A 22,856-nucleotide genomic window follows, 5' to 3' on the forward strand; every position below is an offset into this window, starting at 1 on the left:
TTAGACTATAAATAGACTCAAACATCAAGAGGAAATGTCACAGAGAAAAACGTGGAACCAAAATCAAAGGAAAGGACAACGATTTGAAAAAATTGAGAGAAGAAAAGGACAAAAAAATAATCATGGAAGATCCAAAGCCAATATTTAAAAACACGAGGAGTGACAGAACATTTTCATTGTAAATCTATTTTCTCTACACGCAAAATATGAGAGATGTAACAACTTTTGACTTATTCTTTTTATTTCATTTTTTATTTATTTACTTTATATATATTTTTCATTTTCTCCTAATTTTAATATTTTTATTTCTTTTTATATTGTTTTATATATATATATTTCAATTTTTATTAATATTATTATATTAATATTTTTTATTATTATTTTCTCATGTTTATTTTTATTTTTACAATCCAACACTTTTGATTTTTTAAGGATACTTTCAATCGATCAAAGATAATTAATTCGAATTGAATTTTTAAATTTTAATTTTAATTTTGATTTTCACGATTAAGAAAACCGATGAATTAATTGATACCGAAAGGTCGATTCAAGGATACTAATAATTCCTTGACCATAACCGACTCCCGAACCCGACACGTTTCTGGTACAACGCAGATCAAGTAAAATAGTGTCCGACCTACCTAAATTCGTTTTAAATAGTCAGTGACGACTCCAATTCATTTAATCCAAGTCGAAGCCCAATTCGAAACCAAACCGAAAGACGATTCCGACACTACTCTACTGTTTATGATCAATATGGCAAATTGAAATAAGTACGCAATAAATACTCATACCACAATAAATACTCGTACATTTAATACATATTGTATATCATATATGATAAACTCGGGTCTTCTAAGTTGTATGTTGGCTGAAAATCAGCAAAACCCTTGTTGACAGAAGCAGCCAGCTTGATTCAGTAAACGTACGAAACCTGTAAGTGAAATGCCAACTAAAGTTTTTAGAATTTTCAAATGAAAACATTAAACAAAATGAAACACAGTAATAGATGAGAAGAAAAGCCAGATTACTGAGCTCCAATCGTGCTCAGATTGAACTCATCTTGGGGAGATCACCAGCACGTGTGTGTGTGTGTGAGAGAGAGAGAGAGAGAGAGAGCTTACCCATCGTTACATGTAAAACCCCTCTCAGCCCCCAGTCTGAACCAACATCTGCTGTATTCGTCTTTGCTCACAATATCACATGAACTAAGACCCTATGCTGTCAGTATTTTCACTTCTTTGGTAATGAACATTGCAGGGACGCAACAGTGCCAAAAAAAACCATAACTAATTTTGAAGGTTAGAATGGAGACTGGCATAAGGGGCATGAAGATTTGTGAGAAGTTGAGAACCACTTGTAGAGGCACGCTGCATGGAATTTGTGCTTGCAGGTCTTGCAAGCAAGACGAGGGAGGCTGTGGTTCACAGTGTGGATAACACTGTAACATATAGGGCATTCTTCAACACCTTCAAATTCCTTGTCAAAATTACGCTTCCATACTCGTATGGCTTCAGCTAAAGCTCCATTCTGCATCACGAATGAAACGTACCTCATTAAATGGGAGGAAGAAAATTAAAGATGAAATAGAATGCATATAATATATTAGCTAGTAGCTAGTTACCTGATTGCGAACAAACATCATCATGGACATTAACCACTTCCTCTGCTTCACCTCACTTATCCCTAGGCTCCTCATACAGTCAACATCTACAGGCCGTAATGGGTAAGATGAAGGAAGACGAATAATTAGATCCATTCCTGTCTCATCTTTTGTATAGGTAGCAACAACCTCATTTGCTGATTTGCTTACAGTTACTGAGAAGTTCTCATCGGCAAAATTTGATGTCTTTATCTGCATAGCAGAAGAAATTTATCAAAACTAAGTAATTCAGTACAGAGTTCAACCTCATCAATTTTCTTTTCGGTCTCTTCCTCTTCCGGTCAAGTGTTAAAAATATTCATACGGAAGTGCTTCAGAGAGAAAGTCGGGCAAAGATAAACTTGAATTCATTACTGATAAGTGATTGTCTACAACCATCTTGTTAAGTAGAAGGACGTTAAAGCATGCATTTGTGATTTTTCATTTGAGAACAATTGATCTAGCAATTCCAACATCAGCAATTGTCCAAATAATGACTAAAAATTTAAAAAACCTTGAAATTCAATGAGCACTGTAGAGGATCACTAAATTTTTAACAATTACTTTGATCATTAGAAATAAAGATATTTTAGATAAAGATACACACCAGGGATAGTTCATTTGCAACCAGAGGAGGACTGCACCATGTTCTAGTAAAATATTCAATCATTGATGAAGCAGAACGGTCCCGTAAATCACTAAACCATCCCCACACATAAGCAGGAAGCAGACGGAGCATAAGGCCGTATATTGCTCCAGCAAATGAAGCCATTTTCAGAGGTTCAATAGGCCAAAGTGATTCCACCGAAAACAATAATGACCCTGTCGTGATGGAGTGTCTGGCTGCAGTTGCAGCTTCTGAAAGAATGCTAGGAAGCTCCCCATCTTTCTTCTTTTGAAAATGCACTACAGATAAGTCGGAAAGTAGATGCTGGAAAAGGCAATCTAGTATCAATGGATTAGCAGAATTTTGAATATACTGTACCAGTCTCTCCCTTGGAGATGATAATGAAGGCAATGATGACAAATGGGATAACAACAAAGCCCAAGCAAGGAATAGATGTACCTGCAGATATGAATAATAATATATCATTATATCAAATGGGGAAAAAAATCATCAAAATTCAGGATGTGAAGTAAATATACCCGTTGCTCTGCCATTGAATCCATATCAAGAACATCATAAGGTGATTTCTCAATTATGTAAGATAATTCTTTCGTCAAATGGACATTCTCTTCTGGTGAAAGATCGAGATGAATTGACTCCTGGGCATTTGAATCAACATCCGAGTAAGGTGCAATTCCTTCACCAAAGACGGCCAACTTAGAAATAGGTTCTGTTGACAAAACAGTATAGGAAGCAAGCTGCATAGGCGGTATTGGTCTGGAAGTAAAGAGGATGGCAAACAAAGCACAAATAGGCCCTTTGCCTAGTCCCCAGAGTTCGATTGATTTGACTGCTTCATCTCTAGCATGTGAAGGAGATTTCAGGACACCTGAAGCAACTGATTCCCAGAAAGACCGATGATAAAATCGAGAACCTGATATAATAGATGCAGCCTCAAATAAACAAGAACCAGCAATTGCCTCGGCAATACCAGTGGAAAAGAACAAGCGGAGAATGCTTTCCAGAATCTGGTTTTTAATAGGATCCCATCTTTCTGTTCTCAAGGGGTTTAAATTATCCGTGTCTTCTGTTGCTTGGAGTTCCAAAAGGCCATCAAGGAAAGAAAATGAGATGAGTGAGTTTTTACTGATATTTATAAGAGAATGGTCAGAAATTAAAACACTTTCTTCAAGTTTTTTATGAATAAGATCAAAGTTATCAGAAGAGTGTTCAGTTACTGCATCATTCACATTTTCAGCGACTTCCTCCATCATCAAAACTGCTGATTCAATCCAGCCTCTTAGGTGCGAAAATAGAAACTCCCAATCTTCTTCATCAAATTCTCTCCAGAAATAACCAAGAGAAATAACCATTAGCTTTGACAGCAACATTTGTACCACTGGCAACTGATTAGCATCAATTGATCTACCACTTTCATGCCTCTGCTTCCGATATAAATTCAGTAAGAGCTCCCTCTCTTCATGATCGATGTTTCTATCCAGTTTCATTGTTTCAGCACCTCCAACAGCCCTTACAGGATAACATGATAAGACCAAGTGGAACCATTCTTCCATATCTATTACCCTCACTCAAAAAAAGGAAAAAGTCAGACATGACACAACTTAAAGTAGAAGTAACATATTTCAACCAAATCATGCAGATATTCAAGGGGAGTGAATGAGGTCAACCAACAAGCACATGCAACCAAATAAAAAGAAAATTCTTATGAGAAGCTCATCTTTGCGCAAGATGTAAACGTATGCATCAAAGGGACAAAAGATACCATTATGACCCAAGAACAATTGGTCTAAAACCATAAAATTAACTTTCAGGTATAAATTACCAAAAAGGCATGCATACCTTGTCCTGTTTGCCATGTGACCAAAGGTGGGAATTGTAGAATCCTCTGGATCCAGCTTTTGACAGTGTCCTGTGTCTGATTTTCATAAAGTGGATCAGGTTCACCGTCCTTATTAGTACATTCACTGGACCTGATACTTCTTTGACATAAGGTTGGTACAAGAACGCATAAAATAGAAGGAAGTATCCTCAAACAATTTGAGTTAACTGTTTCACCTAAAAAGAGTTTATCTACAAGAAGCTGAAACAGAACCATGGCCTTTTCTGGACCCCAAATATTTTCTTTTAACAAGGTGAAAAGGAAAGATACAAGAGCTCTTAGAGAGGGCTCTTCAATATCCTCCATACCTTCACCTAAAGTAGGCCATGCCTGAAGTGAACTCTGTGAACAGTTTTCACCATGAATGAGAGCACCATCAAATAAAATGTTGAAAATGGAATCCAAGATGCTCCCATAGGGAGAATAATTTCTACTCTTGGCAAATGAGACAAGTTCAGGTAAGAAAGAGGTTGCAGCACTTCCCTCTGGCCATTTCCATGTGCATAGTATTGCAGCAGCAACCCAAGCTCGAGAAGTAACCTCAGTATTTGCTGAAGCATTGGTTGATAATGGTAAAGTGTCCAAGCCATCATCACAAGCAATGACTTTATGAAACCCAAGTTTATAAATAAGTTTATCAATTAAAGAAATGAACTTGTAGTTTCCATATGCCTGCATCCAACAAACACTTGCAATTTGTTAATCTTGAGTTCAACCTTGCTGTGGAAACTAATGATACTTGAAGAAAATTGCAAATTGTACACATTCAGCAAACCACTAGTAAAAACTGTAGCACACACTAAAAAGATCAATTATATGATTATGAAAAACTATGTGTCACTATAGTTTCACTTAAAGAAGTATACTAGTTCTACAGACCACTTAAGACAGACATTCAAAAAAGACATTGAATAGCAAAAGAAAGGCACTTCAAACCATCCTACTACAGTTAAATTGTTACCATAAATTTAAAAGAGAGACTTGCGTCATAAAAGGGGCAAATAATGACATCATAACATGTGAGTGAGATATAAAAAGGGCACTCAGTGACTCACAGTCCCATATATTCTTTCATCATCTGATTTAGCCAGTCCATCCATGGAATTCAAGTAGGGTGTGATCCCCCTAGGCCACATATCACCTTTGCTTAGAAGATGATCCAAAAGATTCTGTTCCTCATACTGATCCTGACAAAGACGCTCAATCACATCTATGATCATCGCGCAGCACAAAGACGCAAATTTATTATTGTCTAGTTCATCTTCCCTGAAAACGGAAAATCTAATAGTGCAAATCAAGATAGTCCTTATTCCTTGTCTCACATCTTTGCAGAAGCTTTTCCACAAATTGCTTATCTTGGTTAGATAACCATGTGCTGATTCACAAATGCCCATTCGTGCCTCAATCATTTTCCTCGATTCATCGTCTAGAGCATCCTCTCTTGCTACAGTCATCCTATACTCCCAGTCAATAATAAACACAGCAGCTGAAATACTTGAAACCAAGCCAATTTCCTCATCAAGTGCCCTTAAGCAAAAGATACTACCCTCAACTATTCCAAGAGCAAAACAAGCCATATCAACCACATTTGCAGGATTCTTACTAGCTAACCCAAGGCAATTCTCTTCAGGATCAAGCAAAGCACCAGCCTGCTTAACAGAACTGAAAGATGAATCCATAATAAAAGAATTTAGCTTTCTTAAAACCTCCTTGAATAGCAGGACCATTGACTTCCTGGAGACAAATGAATCTAGATTGCCTTCAGTTGCATCCCCAAGAACAGAACTACAGATGGTACAAACAATAAGAGTCAAAGCTGAGAAATATAAATGCATAGATCAGCAAAATATTTATGGACTCAATACGAGACAATTCTCCACATTTATCAAATAATCAGCCTAGTCTTTGTCAATGTTTTAGCAAGAATTTAAGGTCCGCTTACATCCTCAAAATCATTAATTTTGTTTCAAGGTTATTCAAGAAAGCAAATATCTGCTATAATTTTCTAAGAAATATGGCAGGTCATGTCAGTCATTCACAAATGTCATGGTATGGGATGATGTACTATAAACAATAAAGCATATGGACCATCCTTATGGAACCATTTTACTTGTATTCAACGAAGGTTTTTTTGTCAACAGTACAGCAATATATTAGCAGTCTTCGTGGTAAATATTGATACTTGCTCACCAATTCCTGAAATTCAAATTGCAGAGGATAAAACATGTCACGCTTTTGCATTCACATACCACAGAAACTGCGCATCAGAAGTTCTAAAAGGAGGAACGGAAGAGGCAACAGAAACAGCAGTTGCTTCAAGAAGCTCGTGATGCCAATGATCTGGGACGGAACCTGGCCGATGAAAAGAACTGTCTCCCACTTTCCTTATCCTAATCTCATTTCTCGCCTTCTCAAAAAGCATTGCCAACACAGCTAAGTGATTTGAGTCCATGGAACCTGAGCCCTTAAAATTTACCAAGTCAATAGCATACGTGATAATAGCGTGCCACTGCTCATAGAAACATTCATCATCAAGCAATGCAAGCAACAGATCTAGTCGAACACTGGTATTACTATTATGCCCATGCAAACACCAAGGAACAAATGTTTCCTTGTAAATTTGAAGAAAATACTCCAGCATCATTTCACCACCCTTGTCGCAGGAAGGACCACAGAAAGGTGCATTGCTGCTGGAAAAAATCACTTGGAGTACCTTTCGTGCTCCAAATATTGAAACTGAAGTAGACAAAAGCCTCACACCATCTACCGAATCCTGTGGTGGAGGAAAATGCAAATGTGAATGTTCAAATTAAAGCATGTGTAGATAAGAGATAATGCAATAGGCACATGAAAAGATGCTCTGTTTCTTCGACTTAAGAATTGGATGACATAGAATTATCATGAAAGAGATGGACAGCAGCAGAGCAGGACAAATGAAACACTGGGATGGTTTCCCAGCTAAACTAGAAATGTTTTGGTCATCCACTTTCTTATGAAACAACACTTCCATTTAAAATTCACTTATATTCAGAAAAGAAAAACAAAGATGACAGAAAAATGAAAGGGCAATAAATTAGAAAAGAATGAAGAAATAATGTCTTATTTCTTGAATGAGTACAAGGCTCCTTTTATACAGAGGGAAATTACAACAAAAAAAGAAACTAATTAGAGCCAATATTTGACAGCTTCTACTTTCCTACTTTTTCTTGATTTACATAGAAAACAAATCTTAGAATATCTCACAGATTATGACTAAATCAAGGCTTTCAATGACCAAATTTCCAACACTCCCCCTCAAGCTGGTTTAAAGATATCTTCCATAGCCAGCTTGCTAGTCAGATTACCAAATTGCTTCTTGTGTAGTCCCTTCGTTAGTACATCAGCTAATTGTTCATCAGTTGGAAGATATGTCATGCATATTATTCCCGCATTGACTTTCTCCTTGATGAAATGTTTATCCACTTCTATATGTTTCGTGGGATCATGAAGAACTGGATTATGAGCAATAGCAATAGCAGCTTTGTTGTCACAATAGACCTTCTTTGGAGTCGAGTAAGAAAACTTCAATTCTTCAAGAATCCTTTTTATCCACATCGCCTCGCAAATTCCATGGGCAACGGCTCTGAATTCTGCTTCAGCACTACTTCTAGCTACCACATTTTGTTTTTTACTCCGCCATGTAACTAGGTTTCCTCCAACAAAGGAACAGTATCCAGACGTTGATCTTCTGTCTGTAACACTTCCTGCCCAATCTGCGTCTGTGTAGACTTCAACTTGAAGATGTCCATGTTTCTTGAACAATAAGCCTCTTCCTGGAGTTCCTTTCAAATATCTTAAGATCCTATAGACGGCCTCGAAATGCTCCGTCCCTGGTGAGTGCATGAATTGACTTACCATGCTAACTGCAAAAGCAATATCAGGCCGTGTATGAGACAAGTAAATCAACTTCCCTACAAGTCTTTGATATTGTTCCCTGTCCTTTACTTCTTCAACCTTAGCAGCTTGTAACTTCAAGTTTGGCTCAACCGGAGTTTCAACCATCTTACAACCAAGTAGACCTGTTTCTCCAAGGAGATCAAGAACATATTTTCTCTGATTGACAAATATGCCTTCCTTAGATCTTGCAAATTCCATTCCAAGGAAATACTTAAGAGCTCCCAGGTCCTTAATTTGGAACTCCTTTGCTAGTCTTTTCTTCAGAATAGTTAATTCCGTTTCATTATTACCAGTGAGAATAATATCATCAACATAAACAATCAAAATTGCAACTTTACCATCTTTTGAATGTTTATAAATACTGTGTGATCAGCTTGACTCTGCAAGAAGCCATAACTGATAACTGTCTTTCCAAAGCGGTCAAACCAAGCTCTTGGTGACTGTTTGAGTCCATATAGTGACTTATGTAATCTGCATACTTTGTTACTGCCAAGTTTCTTCTCAAATCCTGGCGGTAGGCTCATATACACCTCCTCTTCCAGATCACCATTGAGAAATGCATTTTTAATGTCAAGTTGATGTAGAGGCCAATCGGAGTTCACTGCAAGAGATAACAACACTCTAATATAATTTATTTTAGCAACAGGAGCAAAAGTCTCTTTGGTAGTCACTCCCATATGTTTGAGTAAAGCCTTTAGCCACTAATCTCGCCTTGTATCTCTCAACGCTTCCATTAGCTTTACTTTTTATTGTAAACACCCATTTACACCCGACTATTTTCTTTCCTTTGGGTAGATCGACAATCTCCCATGTACCACTTCTCCTTAGAGCATTCATCTCCTCCATGACTGCTAATTTCCAATTCGGATCATCCAATGCTTCCTGTATATTCCTTGGAACAAACAAATGTGAAATCCTAGATGTGAAAGCTTTATGGTTTTTTGATAGTCTGTGATAGGAAAGATATTTTGCAATGGGATGTTGAGTGCAATTTCGGACACCTTTCCTAAGTGCTATAGGGACATCAAGATCAGGAATACTAGGAGAATTGTTGGACAAAGTGGAGGAAATCAAAGGTGTAGTAGGGATAGGATTACCTGAAGTTTCGACACCAGAACTTAGATCTTCAGATTGGTTTCGTGCAGGGTTGATATTTGAGTCTTTATTTCTCAAATGAAATCTCTTCCTAGTATAAAACTGAAGCTCAGAATTCAAATCACGTTGATTAGTTTGTAGCACTTCTCCCCCTGAACGAAAATCTCCTTTATTAGGCACCAACAAACCTGGTTCTCCTAGGCAATCGTTATTAGAAACACTTGAATTTGGATTTTTGTGTAGGATAAATGACATTGGGTAGTGGGATAGAAATGTTCCAAATATTGTCTTCTACATCACTTGTCTCCCCTTGAAGAGAATTTTTTGTGAAATAAAGTTTTGTTTCCAAAAACGACACATCCATACTCACATGAAATTTTTTTGTTTAAGGATCAAAACACTTATACCCCTTTTTATTTGAAGAGTACCCCAAAAAAATGCATTTAATAACACGTGGGTCAAGTTTTGAACGAAATTGGCATGGAACATAAACATAGACAGTACATCCAAAAACTTTGACAGGTAACTCAGAAAACAACCTTGTTCCAGGAAAAGATGATTTTAGGCAATGGAGTGGTGTTTTGTATGTTAACACCTTAGTAGGCATCCTATTTATCAAGTAAGCGGCTGTTAAAACTGCTTCACCCCATAAGTATTTGGGAACATGCATGTAAAATATTATGGCACATGCTACTTCAAGTAAATGTTTATTTTTTCGTTCTGCAATGCCATTTTGTTGAGGGGTATCCCGACATGTAGAGTGATGAAAAATCCCTTTCTCTTTCAAAAAATCACCTAAGTGCTCATTAAAATATTTTGTTCCATTGTCAGAATGTAAAATACTAATCTTGGTTTGAAATTGGTTTTCAATCAGAGTGTAAAAAATTTTGAATAAATCTTTCATGTCAGACTTTTTATTCATTAGATAAATCCAACATAAACGTGTGTGGTCATCAATAAAAGTAACAAACCACCTTTTACCAGAAATAATAGTAACTTTAGAAGGGCCCCAAACATCACTATGAATCAGATAAAAAGGTTTGGAGGCCTGATAATCTTTTGGTAAATAAGGGGAATGACGGTTTTTAAAAAAATGCAATTTTCACAATGAAAAGAAGAACAATCAATCCCTTTAAATAATTCTGAAAATAAGTGTTTCAAATAAAGAAAACTAGGATGTCCTAGTCTATAGTGGCACAACATTATTTTTTCTCGAATAGAAATTGAACTAGTACCACTAAAGCTCTAAACTTTTTTATTACTGATAGATACTTCATCAAAGTAATAAAGACCTTCAATCATCCTAGCACGTCTAATCATCATCCCCGAGTTCCGATCCTGAAATTCACAATGTGATTCAAAGAAGGTAATGCAACAATTAGAATCTCTAGATAGTTTACTGACAGACAAAAGATTGCAGGCTAATTTAAGGACATGAACATTATTGAGATTAATTTTCTCTGTCAGTTTAATGAGTCCTTTTCCTGTAATAGGTGAAAAACTACCATCGGCAATTCTAATTTTTTCATTTCCAGGGCAAGGTGAATAGGTATTAAATAAATGAGAAAAACTAGTCATGTGATCTGAGGCTCCGGAATCTATTATCCACGGAGAGGAATTTGGACAAGAAAGGGCTTTAGGATTACTACCTGTTTGTGCCAAAGAAACACTAGGAATACCGGATGAGAAATTGGATTTTATCAGTTTCAAGAGTTGATCAATCTGCTCTTTGTTGAAGGGACCTGAGTCAGCTTCACTTGCAGTAGGAATTCCACGATTCTTCTCTCCTTGCTTGTTGCTTTTCCAGTTAGCAGGTTTGCCATGAATTTTCCAACATGTCTCACGTGTATGGCGGGGTTTGTTGCAAAAATTGCACCAGACCCGTGGTTTATCATCAGACCTGTGCTGGTAGTTTGCTGCCTTGTAGGCTGCAACATCACTCAATAAGGCAGAATTTTCAATTAACTCACCAGTACTCTTCTTTTTGAGCATGACATTCCTTCGGCTTTCTTCTCTTCTAACTTCGGCAAATACTTCGCCAATGATGGAAGAGGAGGTCTGCCAATAATCCTTCTTCGTACTTCATCAAACTCAAATATGAGGCTGGCAAGAAACTTGTAAATACGACTATCTTCTATAGTTTTCTTATGGTGATTACAGTCATCAATATTTTTCCATTCGTATGTGTTGAAGAGATCAAGATCCTGCCACAGCCTTTTCAACGAATGGAAATATGTGGTGACAGAATTATCTCCTTGACGAATCTCCTCCAATTTTAAAGTCAACTCAAAAACCTGAGATTGGTTGCCTAGGTCAAAATACATCTGACTAACATTATCCCACAATTCTTTTGCAGTAGGATAACACATGTAATTGGAGCTTATGTCCTCCATGGAATTGACCAGCCATGTCATAACCATGGAGTTTTCAGCATCCCAAGTAGTGTACAGCGGATCATCAACAGTAGGAGCCTTTTTGTCACCAGTGATGTAACCGATTTTCCCTTGCCCACGAATATACATCCGGACTGATTATGACCATCGGAGGAAGTTGTCACCATTTAAGCGGATGGTGGTGATTTGGACAGAATGAAAATTGGAGTGGTGCTGCGGAGTGGCCGCAACAGGGGTTGAGGTGATTTCCGACGCGACTTCGAACATGGCTACAGTGATTTTGGAACTGATGTGTTTTAGGGTTAAGACACGATTATGGCTCTGACACCAAATTAGAAAAGAATGAAGAAATAATATGTGTCTTATTTCTTGAATGAGTACAAGGCTCCTTTTATACAGAGGGAAATTACAACAAAAAAAGAAACTAATTAGAGCCAATATTTGACAGCTTCTACTTTCCTATTTTTTCTTGATTTACATAGAAAACAAATCCTAGAATATCTCACAGATTATAACTAAATCAAGGCTTTCAATGACCAAATTTCCAACACAATAAAAATCGTAATAGAGACAGTCAATTTTAGGGAGTCTAGGGCACCGAGATTCGGGAACTGATTTCTCATCCAGCTAACAATGACATTTGAAAGATAATTCAGGGGCCAAAGACACAAGGAGGTAAAAAAAGACCTTACTTTCAATCAACCAAGCGAATCAGATCTAACTGATAGATGTAATTTCCTGCTTACAGCGCTTTATTACTTTATATAATATATAGATTTTCGGACTAGTGAGAAAACACTATATAAAAACAATTTGCCTCTAGTATGATTACAACCAGCAGCAACAATAAGTTACTAGTTTTTCATAAACAACTAGTTTAGGATGATGTATGTACAGCAAGGGGGTGGTTATAGCCATCCATCACATCCTTCACGCATTTACATATTAACATAAATAGCACAGATAAGCATGATTGAGCAACTTATATCTGACAAACATCAAGTGTTCATGCAATGGTAACTTACAAGCGATCTGACCAACGAGAAACACTTGGCCAACATCGGTCCGACTAAATGCAGCAAAGGCCAAGATTCACCCTTTTGCTTTGCATGTATATCCACTAAGAAAAGAAATGACATAATTGGCTCTATATTCAATGTTGGCTGTTCTGTGGTCACTTTTTTCTGAAGCAATCTCTCACAAGCTTCCTGAAACGCCACACAAAAGAAAGAGAGAAGGTCCTCTTCCAGCGAATAAATGCCAGAAAGAATTTCAACAATGCACTTTCCCAACTCCTGAAGATAACTTATTGAATACTTGATGTTCTGCATTTCTGTTGTCTTCCCATGGAGAGGCTTATCACTATCCTGGTCTTTCGAGCTCACAGATGACAGGTAGTCTTGCCACAGAAGCTTCACAAGGATATCATTAATAAGGGTGATCCGAAAATGAGAGATGGAATCAACAATATCACAAAATCTGGTAAGTAGAGAAAATATGAGTTAGCATTCCAAATATAAAAAAAATGATACAGGCAGCAAGAATTGAGAACATCTGATCCACTGCACAAAAAGGGCCGCAAAGTAAAAACTCTATTAACTCGTACCTAGAAGCATTACGTAATCCCCAAAAAAAACTCTCTCTAAATGCCCTGAAAAATGCTAGTCGATCTGCATTCAGAGAATGAACTGGATTCCTTCCAGCCCATAGGTTAAGGAAAAAATCAAGGAAAATTTTGTCTCCAGAAAATACTTTAGAAGGAATAGTATCTAAGAACAGAACCAGTGCTGGATAAGAAACTTGCTGAGATCCAAAGCATCCATTCCTAATAAAAGACCAGAGCCGTTTAAATACATATTTCTGAACATTCAATGTAGTCCAAATGTCAGGAAATCTCTTTGAAAATAGCAATATTGCATCCCACATTGAAGAATGACAAGCAGGATCTTTTTCCTGGAAAGCACCAAGAACAGCTGTAGCAATAGTTTTCATATTTCCTTGATCAAAAGCCTGTGGAATGTTTTTTATGTAACTTCTTAAGACTGTGTATGTAGCTGAACGAACAGCAGGGCTTTCAGACTTCAAAAACTCAAGAAAATATTTATGAGCAGAAAAGAGTTTTTCTGCAAAAGAAATTGCAGTCGCCTTAGCCTTAGAAGCATGTTTTGGTTCGGCAGATATACTTTCAAAACCAGGTCTTTCTATTTGCACAGAGACCAAAACATCAAGAAGTGTGGCCAAAGCCAGCAATGAAGAAGATATCACCTGAAATTAAACAGAAATGAGGGAAATTACAAAATATTTCAAGAAGACATGATAAAGAAACCCAAGCAAGAATATAATAGGTTTGGTGATGCTCCTAAAGTAATGATTTCAGAATATATCAAATATTGTACAGATTTATGTTCGAAAAACACATAGAAGATTAGCATGAACTGTACTTGTAATTTCATATAAAAAAATATTTGTAAATGTAATTTTGATACCCTCATACAAGCATTTTTGCACAAACAAACATATAATGTGCATGTGCTGTTAGATGTCCTCAAGGATTGGAGAGTGTTGGAGGTGGTTAAGAAAAATTAAGCACATTGTTTTACACTCAGTAGCTCCCCAAAATCCATATAATTATAGATTTCCAAAATAAGTGATGCCACTCGGTCAAGAATCAAATGAACAGAAAACTTTTAGCAGAAAAATAACCCAAAAAAAGAGCTTACAATGAGATAATTATTGCAACTGAAAAGGTTAAGTAATATGGAGTTCAACACTTGTCCCTAAGAAAATCATATCCAGAACAGATCTATGAATACCTGCTGGTGCATCTCTTGCAACTCATCCAAAGCAACGGCTTTATCTGACAAATTTTGTGGAGTAAGCTTCAAATTTTCTTCCAAATACATGAAAACGTCATTTGTGTACAAGATTAAAGCATCTAATCTCTTTTCCTGAGCAGGGAAGGCAGCCTGTTGTTTACAAACAAATGGTTAAATAAAGAAAACCAACCGTTCAAAGCTCACCGCATCCTATCATATTAACATGTTCACAAGTTACAACTAAACTACATGCATGGTGCATATGCTAGCAGTTTATAGGATGCCAAGAGGATTGAACCTTCAGAAAACATGAATTTGATTCAAACCTGCAATGAACGCTTAGCAGCTTGGGAAACTTCAGAACTTGGATCAAATTGAGAGAACCACCATGGTCCCATCAAGGACTTCAAATACGGCGCCAAATCTCTTCTGCGAAAACATGCCAACAAAAACATGCATCATGTTAGAATTCCTTAAATTAAGTAGATTTTCTACCTTAGTTCTAGGAATTTCCTTTTACTATTAGCCATAATCTAATTACTATTTTTTAGGGATAGGCTAATTTCTAAAGATTATTTCCTTTTTTTATTTTTCTGCTATTTATAAAAGGTTGTATTCAGATTAGAAGTGAATAGAATTATTTCTTCTTCCTAAACGTGTTCATGGTATCAGAGCTTTAGGATTCATTCGATCCTACTCATTCGTCTCTCATCTCTCTTCCTAAAAATCCCTCTCTTTTTTTCCTTCTCTCATGGGTGATATCAATGAAACCCTGTCTGAGACTAAGATCTCACAAATAACTCAAAATCACAGTCAAGGAATCCCTCAAATTGGCCTTAATTTTTCTTTTATAATCACAAATCATCGGGTAGATGGAAAAAATTTCCTGCAATGGTCACAATCTGTCCTTATGGTTCTTCGTAGCCGAGGAAAAATTGGGCACATTAATGGAGAAATTCCTCGACTAGCATCAGCAGACTGGTTATGCAACTTGGGAGCTTAACAACTCAATGATTATGGCTTGACTTATAAATTCAATGGAAGGTTATATAAGCCGAACGTATTTTTTTTTCAAAACTGCCAAAGAAATGTGGGATGCAATCAAGGAGAATTACTTGGATCTTGGAAATGCTTCCTAAGTATTCGAGATCAAATTAAAGTTGAAAGATATTCGATAAGGAACACTTGAAGTCGCTCAATATTACAACCTAAAGATCTTATGGCAGGAGTTAGACATGTATTATGAAGCTGAATGGGGCGAGGGCTCGGAACACACCAAGTTCATGGATCATCTTAACAAAGAGCATCTCTATGAATTCGTAGCGGGACTAAATCGTGATCTTGATGAGGTCCGAGGACGAATACTAGGCAGAATTATACTACCAACAATAGGAGAAGCTTTGCTGAAGTAAGGAGGGAAAGAAACGGCGTCTTATTATGTTGGGAGACACAAGAGAACTAAAACCATTGACCACAGCTGGTCATCGTCCTTCCAAGAACTCTGCCCTTATTTCAAGAGACCCACAGTCTCAAAAGTTCAAGGCTGGAATTGATTCTGGTTCAAATAGGTAATGGTGTAGCCACTGTAACGTGTTAGGCATACCAAGGAAAAATGCTTCAAACTCCATGGCTATCCTGGAAAAAATCAGAAAGAAAACAAGGCAACAATGATATCTACTACTGAAGAAGATGCTCAGGATGATCGACTAACCAAAACTCAACTTGAGGCTCTTCATAAACTACTTGGGACTCCTACAACCAATGTGTCACTAGCTATTCAAGGTACTGCCTTAAATACTACACATGAATCTATCTGGATACTAGACTCGGGTGCATCTAACCACATGACAAGTAATCTAAGTTTGTTTCACACATATTTACCTTGTCATGATCACTCCCGGATTCACATAGCTGATGGATCTTACTTACCGGTGGCTGGAATGGGAACAGTTAGACTTACTGAAAATTTTCCCATTGATAAAGTTTTACACATTCCAAATATTTCTTGCAATTTACTCTCAATTAGCAAGCTTACCAAGGATGAAAAAGTACTTGTTGAATTTTCTGCTTTCGGTTGTGTGGTTCAGAAGCAGGAATCGGGGAAGATGATTGACACTACTAAAGTTGATGATGGCTTATATGTTTGGAACAAAAACAGTTCACAAGAAGGGATGGCCTTATCTACATCAAAAGAAGATTCTATCATGCTATGACACCGTAGATTAGGACACCCGAATTTCATGTACTTCAAGAAATTGTTTCCTTTACTATTTCTTAATAAGAAAATAAGTTCCTTGAATTGTGAAGTTTGCCAACTGTCTAAACATATTCGTGTCCCTTATCCTTTGAAACCTTATGTTCAATCTCAACCTTTCTCTTTAATCCACAATGATCTATGGGGAGCTAGTCGAGTAAAAAACATCACAGGGGATAGGTGGTTCATAACTTTCATTGATGACCACACTAGAGTTTGTTGGGTCTATCTCCTCAAAGAAAAAACCGAAGTCTCTAGAGTCTTCCAAAATTTTCATTCAATGATTCGAACCCAGTTCAATTCCAAAATTCACACCCTTGGAACTGATAATGGGAGAGAGTACTTTAATTCTATCCTAAGTCCTTATCTTTCTGAGCAAGGAATCATACATCAAAGTTCTTGTCCTGATACCCCTCAACAAAATGGGGTTTCTGAGAGGAAAAACAGACAGCTTGTAGCCGTGCTCGTGCCCTTATGTTTACTATGGGTGTACCAAAGTATTTATGAGAAGTTGTTCTCACTGCTTGTTATCTTATAAACAGACTCCCATCAAAGGTATTAAACTTTCAAACACCTTTACATACTCTTCAAAAAATCTTTCCCTTGTTTCGTGTTCCTATTCTCCCAACCAAAACTTTTGGTTGCAAATCATTTGCCCACAACCATCAACCTAGCCGATCTAAACTTGATCCTAGAGCCCACACTTGTTTCTTTATTGGTTACTCACCTACACAAAAAGGGTAAAAATGCTACTCTCCAACCTTACACCGGATGTTTGTGTCCCTTGATATTACTTTCTTCGAAAACAAGCCATATTTTTCAGTCTTTCATCTTCAGGGGGAGATATTTAGTGAAGATGAGACCTTGAACAATCTTCTCATTATACCTCAAGACTCTATCAGCCCTACCACCACTACAAAACCTGTTGAAAATCCTACAGCCACTATTTTGGACCCTTTTTTCCTATCTCCATTGTGCAGCAACAAGAAAAAAGGGTGATTAATCATACTAATGAAGAAAAACAACCCTCTCATTTTGAAAAAAAAAAAGAAAAAACTCAGCGACTTCGTGTATACTCTCGAAGAAATCAACTGCCAGAAACTGAAACAGCAGTGCCAATGCCATCTTTACCCGAGGACTGCCCTGGGGAAGAAGTCTCACCTCCTTCACATTCAATCTATCTTCCAATTGCAGTAAGAAAGGGCACTAGGAGCTACATTCAACATCCCATTTCTCAGTTTGTATCCTATGGAAACTTTTCTAAATCCTACAATGCCTTTGTTTCTCATGTTGACTCTGTAGAAACTCCAAAGAACATAGAAGAGGCTCTTAAGTCAACCAAATGGAGGCTAGCTGTGTTGGAAGAAATAAAGGCTCTTGAAGACAATGGAACTTGGGAAATATCTAAACTACCTACTGGGAAGAAGATCGTGGGTTGTAAGTGGATTTTCACTACAAAATTTAAACCAGATGGGAGCATTGATCGATACAAGGCTAGACTTGTGGCCAGGGGTTTCACTCAAACATATGGGTTGGATTACGAGGAAACATTTGCACCAGTGTTCAAACTGAATACTATTCGAGTGCTTTTCTCAATGGAGAATTAAACGAAGAAGTACACATGGATTTTCTGCCCGGATTCGAATGAAGCAAGGGCCAAGTGTGCAAGTTGAAGAAGTCCTTGTATGGACTAAAGCAATCCCCTAAGGTTTGGTTTAATCGTTTTGCCAAAGCCATGACTAGTAGACATTATATTCAAGGTCAAGCGGATCACACCTTATTCTACAAACACTTGGATAATGGGAAGTGTTGTATTCTCATTGTATATGTAGATGACATAATATTGACAGGAGATGATTCTATTGAAAATGAAAGACTAAAAGAGTTCTTAAGTCTTGAGTTTCAACTTAAAGACTTAGGGAATTTTCGATATTTTCTTAGAATGGAGATAGCAAGGTCAAAGGCAGGTATTTAAATCTCTCAAAGAAAGTATATTCTTGATCTACTTTCTGAAGTCGAAATGTTGGTTGCAAACCAGCCGAGACTCCTATGGAACCCAATCTTAAATTAGGAACTGATAAGGATGGAGAACAGGTAGACAGGGGAAGATATCAACGGTTAGTGGGAAAACTTATCTATCTTTCTCACACTCGTCCAGACATAGCTTTTGGAGTAAGTGTTATTAGTTAATTTATGCATCCCCCTCGGGAGAAACATTTGGAAGCTGCCTACAGGATATTGAGATACTTAAAAGGGACTCCTAGTAAGGGGTTGCATTTCAAGAAAGATGTAAATCGAAGCATAGAAGTCTACACTGATGCAGACTGGGCAGGTGCTATTAATGACAGGCGCTCCACAAGCGGTTATTGCAGCTATGTTTGGGTAATCTCGTGACATGGAGGAGTAAAAAGCAGTCTATTATGGCACGCAGCAGTGCTGAATTTGAGTATTGAGCTCTGTCCCACGGTATATGTGAAGGAATGTGGTTATAACGGCTAATGGGAGAACAAAAATTATCCTAACCTATAACATTATACTGTGACAACCAGGCAGCAGTTAGCATAGCTCATAACCCTGTACACCATGACCGTACCAAGCATGTAGAAATTGATCGCCATTTTATTACGGAGAAAATTAACAAAGGGGAAGTTTGTGTTTCATATCTACCTACAAGACAACAAGTAGCAGACGAGAAAAAGGTTTGAAGAAATTATGGGCAAGCTAGGTTTGATTAACATCTACACTCCAACTTGAGGGGGAGTGTTGGAATTCCTTAAATTAAGCAGATTTTCTACTTTAGTTCTAGGAATTTCCTTGTACTATTAGTCATAATCTAATTACTATTTTTTAGGGATAGACTAATTTCTAGAGATTATTTCATTTTTTATTTTTCTACTATTTTTAAAAGGTTGTATTCAGATTAGAAGTGAATAGAATTATTTCTTCTTCTTAAACGTGTTCACATCAAATTGAGACAACCAAGTTTTTATTGCATAACAAAATAAGGTGAATGATTCTGCTCAGAACTGTGAAGGAAAAAAATAATTCCTTTTTCTTTGTTCTGTCATTTTCAATACATCACACCTCTTATGACTCAATAGTCAATAGGCATGATATTTCTAAATAAATAGTGTATATAATTGTATCAGTTTCTAATCTTCCATGAAAATCAATTTTCAAAACATTCTTGTTTGAGCTATGTATTTGTTTCCAAATTTGGAAACAAATACATAGCTCAAACAAAATACATTCACACAAATAAGCATCACATAGACCAAAATTTTTGGACTTCCAACATTCAGTGGATCAATCATGATTGATCATTAATATTCTTCACTACAATGTAATCATTAAGTTGTCATACACAAGAAGGTAAGAAAACAATATTCAATAGCCAAAAAAGGGGGTGGAAGAAGTTCAAACCCAACAGAAGTGACAAGATTAGTCATTGTTTCATGAGTAGCTCGCCGAACCTCTCGATTATAGTCCAGCAGTAGCTTCTTGTATTCAAATGCCTGTATGAGGGAGAGCATAGCAATACTTGAACACATAAACCAAGCTTAAGGATTGAAAAACTATTAAATTTTTTTTCTTTAATATCTAAAAGAAGTCAAACAATCAACCAGTCTTTTAAGCTCAACAATATCAGAGTTTCATGTTCCTGTGATTTCTGAGATCACATTTGGAGTAACTTGTTTTCAGTTCTAATATTTTAGACTTCAATATGTACTAACCAATTTCAGAAACATTTTCATGTAGACCTCTTTGTTCTTGGTTTTTCTCCTCATGCAGGTGAAGTTCAAAATTTTCACCATGAAGATAAACTAGGAAATTATAGAAACTAGGTTTTTGAGTGCAATTCTGTTGATGCATTCCCAATGAAAAATAAAAAGAAAAGACTAAAATCTCACCCATTGTGGAATGATCGGAACTATTTCCTTTCCAGACTTCTGCTTGAGCAAAGCAGACAGAGATGCCAGAGCTTTAAGCTGTTAATGAACAAGAAGCTGGTCATGACATGTAAATTGAGCAGGATATACTCAATCATGAAGATAAACTCAATTGCTTATTAAATGAAAAAAGTGATCACATTAGTCAAAGCTTGGGAGCTACAGCTGAAAATATGATAATTGAAAAACTAAGACATGTGGTCAAGTGTTACTTGCAAAAAGTTTATAGAGTTCATCACAGGTATTCAAGAAAATATTACTACCTTGGTAGTAGGATCCTTTCTTGCCAGCCTTTTTAAGTGTTGTGCCACTTCACTATCTATATCCTGCAATTGCAAACAATTCATAAAATTGGAAGAATAAATATCTGCTAACTTTATCAATTAAGATACAAAAGCTTTTAGCGGTAAAGAGGAATTGAATACCAAAAGAGGATTGGAATCTTCGGTGGAGAGAGTGGAATCAAGCCGGGAGCTACCGACGTAGCCGCCAAATCCCACCGCAGCGGCAGCCGAACTCGATGGCAATAGAGAAGCCGCAAGACTGCCATCCAACAACCGCAGAGGTAAAAAAACAATTAGCATATAGGTTAAACAAAAAAGATTTAATTTGTTAATAAATGGAGAATTTTATTTAGAGAAAAATGAAGGAAAACCTGCTGCTTGAAGGGCGTGCCTTGCTCCTGGCTGCCTCACCCTTCTGTCTCCCCATTTTTGTGTACTTGGACTGAAACCGACGCCGTTGGGCAGACGACGGAAGGTCTTGGTTTGCTAGCTGGGAAACAAGAAGAAAAGACGAACTAGGAAGTAGCTGAATTGTCTATCTGTGAAATCAAATATTTGGGGCTCTTTTTCGTGCCCTTTGCCTTGCCTCCTACGGTCAGGGGAAGCCTATATTGCTAATTATAAATATATATGTTATGCCACTTTCACTTTTACACGGAAATCAAAAGCATTTGAACAAAATCAAAATATTGTCTATGAGGGGTTAAATAATTTGATATCATTTAAGTGGAGTCTCAAATTTAAGTTTTTTAATTTGATATCACTTAAGTGGAGTCTCTAATTTAAGTTCTTGTATATTTAAAAAATCTCTGTTAGAAAGACTCATCTACTAAAATTAAATGTACAACCTAAATCGATTCAGATTAATCAAAATGTATCATATATTCTCATACTTATAAAATGAGAGAAAAAGAATATAACAAAAAAAATAATACAAAAAAAAGGAATAGTACTAGAAAATAAATAGTACAAGTATAAGGAACTAGAACAATATAGGATTGATTTTTACGTTTTACAGTAAAGTTTTATTTGCAAAGTTTTATTTTATAAATGATATTTATATGATGTTTTATTCATTATTATAAAAATGTTTAATTAGTTATCTTGAATGCTTCAAAAAATGAAAATTTAACGTGTGATTGTTTACACATATGTACGAACAAGTGAGCAGATTAGAGGGCATTTTAGCATCATTTGTGAGGAATCGAATCTGTATTCAGAATCTATAAGGACATTGGACATCATACAATGTTACTTTTTATTTATATTGTGACATGTATATTATAGATTTTTTAATTGCTCTTATATGAAATTTATTTATTTTGCAATTATTTTAAATATAAAAAATTAGTATAATAAGTAGTGTAAATGAATAGTATTTTAATAAAACATGTTTTAAGTATTAATTTGCTGATTTTTAAAGTAGGCAGTTTTAGGTAGTATTATGGCAGTATTATTTATGATATAAACCAGTTTTGAATTGCATGTTTGCTGCCTAAAAATAAATTTGATTTTAACATTAAATATTAAACTATGATTTTATACGATTACTATATTTAAAACAAAGACAATTGATTTGAAAATTTTAAAGAAACAAAATTTCACTGGTTTTGAATAGCAAAATTGTAACACCCGTAACCCGTATACATCTCGAAATACGAGTTAAAGATATTACATTAACATTTCAAACATTCTTTAAGTATAAATCCTTAAAATTTTGTTTCATTATAAAACTCCCTTTTCACAACTTTAAATCCATTTAAATATTCACATATATTCATAAAATAATAATTAATCATTAAAAAAATCGATTTTGGCAGAAGTTAGTACAATTTTGTTTCATAAACTATATAAAACTACATAAACATTGCTTAATTTTGAAAACCATTTTACAATATAATAGATAAATATATTTTTCACGCATAGATTTGGATATAACTAAAGCTACCCAAAACAAGATGGTCCTAATTACTATTACA

The 22,856-nt window shown here is 36.2% G+C and overlaps 1 protein-coding gene across 1 annotated transcript; it reads right to left on the reverse strand.

Moving 5' to 3' along the window:
• Positions 1 to 772: 772 nt before the first annotated feature.
• Positions 773 to 21,434, reverse strand: LOC120114562 (E3 ubiquitin-protein ligase listerin-like). Its single transcript, XM_039135420.1, has 17 exons — positions 21,249 to 21,434; positions 21,019 to 21,136; positions 20,857 to 20,919; positions 20,555 to 20,632; positions 20,067 to 20,158; positions 14,716 to 14,818; positions 14,387 to 14,539; positions 13,180 to 13,838; positions 12,599 to 13,052; positions 6,399 to 6,922; positions 5,205 to 5,934; positions 4,110 to 4,821; positions 2,789 to 3,825; positions 2,250 to 2,708; positions 1,625 to 1,855; positions 1,125 to 1,530; positions 773 to 934 (listed from the first exon to the last, which is right to left on the reverse strand). Exons 1-16 carry the CDS (start codon positions 21,302 to 21,304, stop codon positions 1,303 to 1,305), a joined length of 5,697 nt encoding a protein of 1,898 aa, XP_038991351.1. The 5' UTR covers positions 21,305 to 21,434; the 3' UTR covers positions 773 to 934; positions 1,125 to 1,302.
• Positions 21,435 to 22,856: the final 1,422 nt, after the last annotated feature.

The sequence above is a fragment of the Hibiscus syriacus genome, unplaced genomic scaffold (genome assembly GCF_006381635.1).
Source record: "Hibiscus syriacus cultivar Baekdansim isolate YM2019G1 unplaced genomic scaffold, ASM638163v2 tig00110234_pilon, whole genome shotgun sequence".
In the NCBI taxonomy this organism is placed as follows: domain Eukaryota; kingdom Viridiplantae; phylum Streptophyta; class Magnoliopsida; order Malvales; family Malvaceae; genus Hibiscus; species Hibiscus syriacus.

Bases quoted from the DNA above. Each gene is read 5' to 3' on its own strand.
- LOC120114562 (XM_039135420.1), bottom strand. From the start codon at position 21,304: ATGGGGAGACAGAAGGGTGAGGCAGCCAGGAGCAAGGCACGCCCTTCA. The intron at 4,822-5,204 runs GTGAGTCACTGA...TGTTGGATGCAG, and splicing joins ATGAAAGAATATATGGGACT to GCATATGGAAACTACAAGTT. The intron at 3,826-4,109 runs GTATGCATGCCT...TGAGGGTAATAG, and splicing joins CACATGGCAAACAGGACAAG to ATATGGAAGAATGGTTCCAC.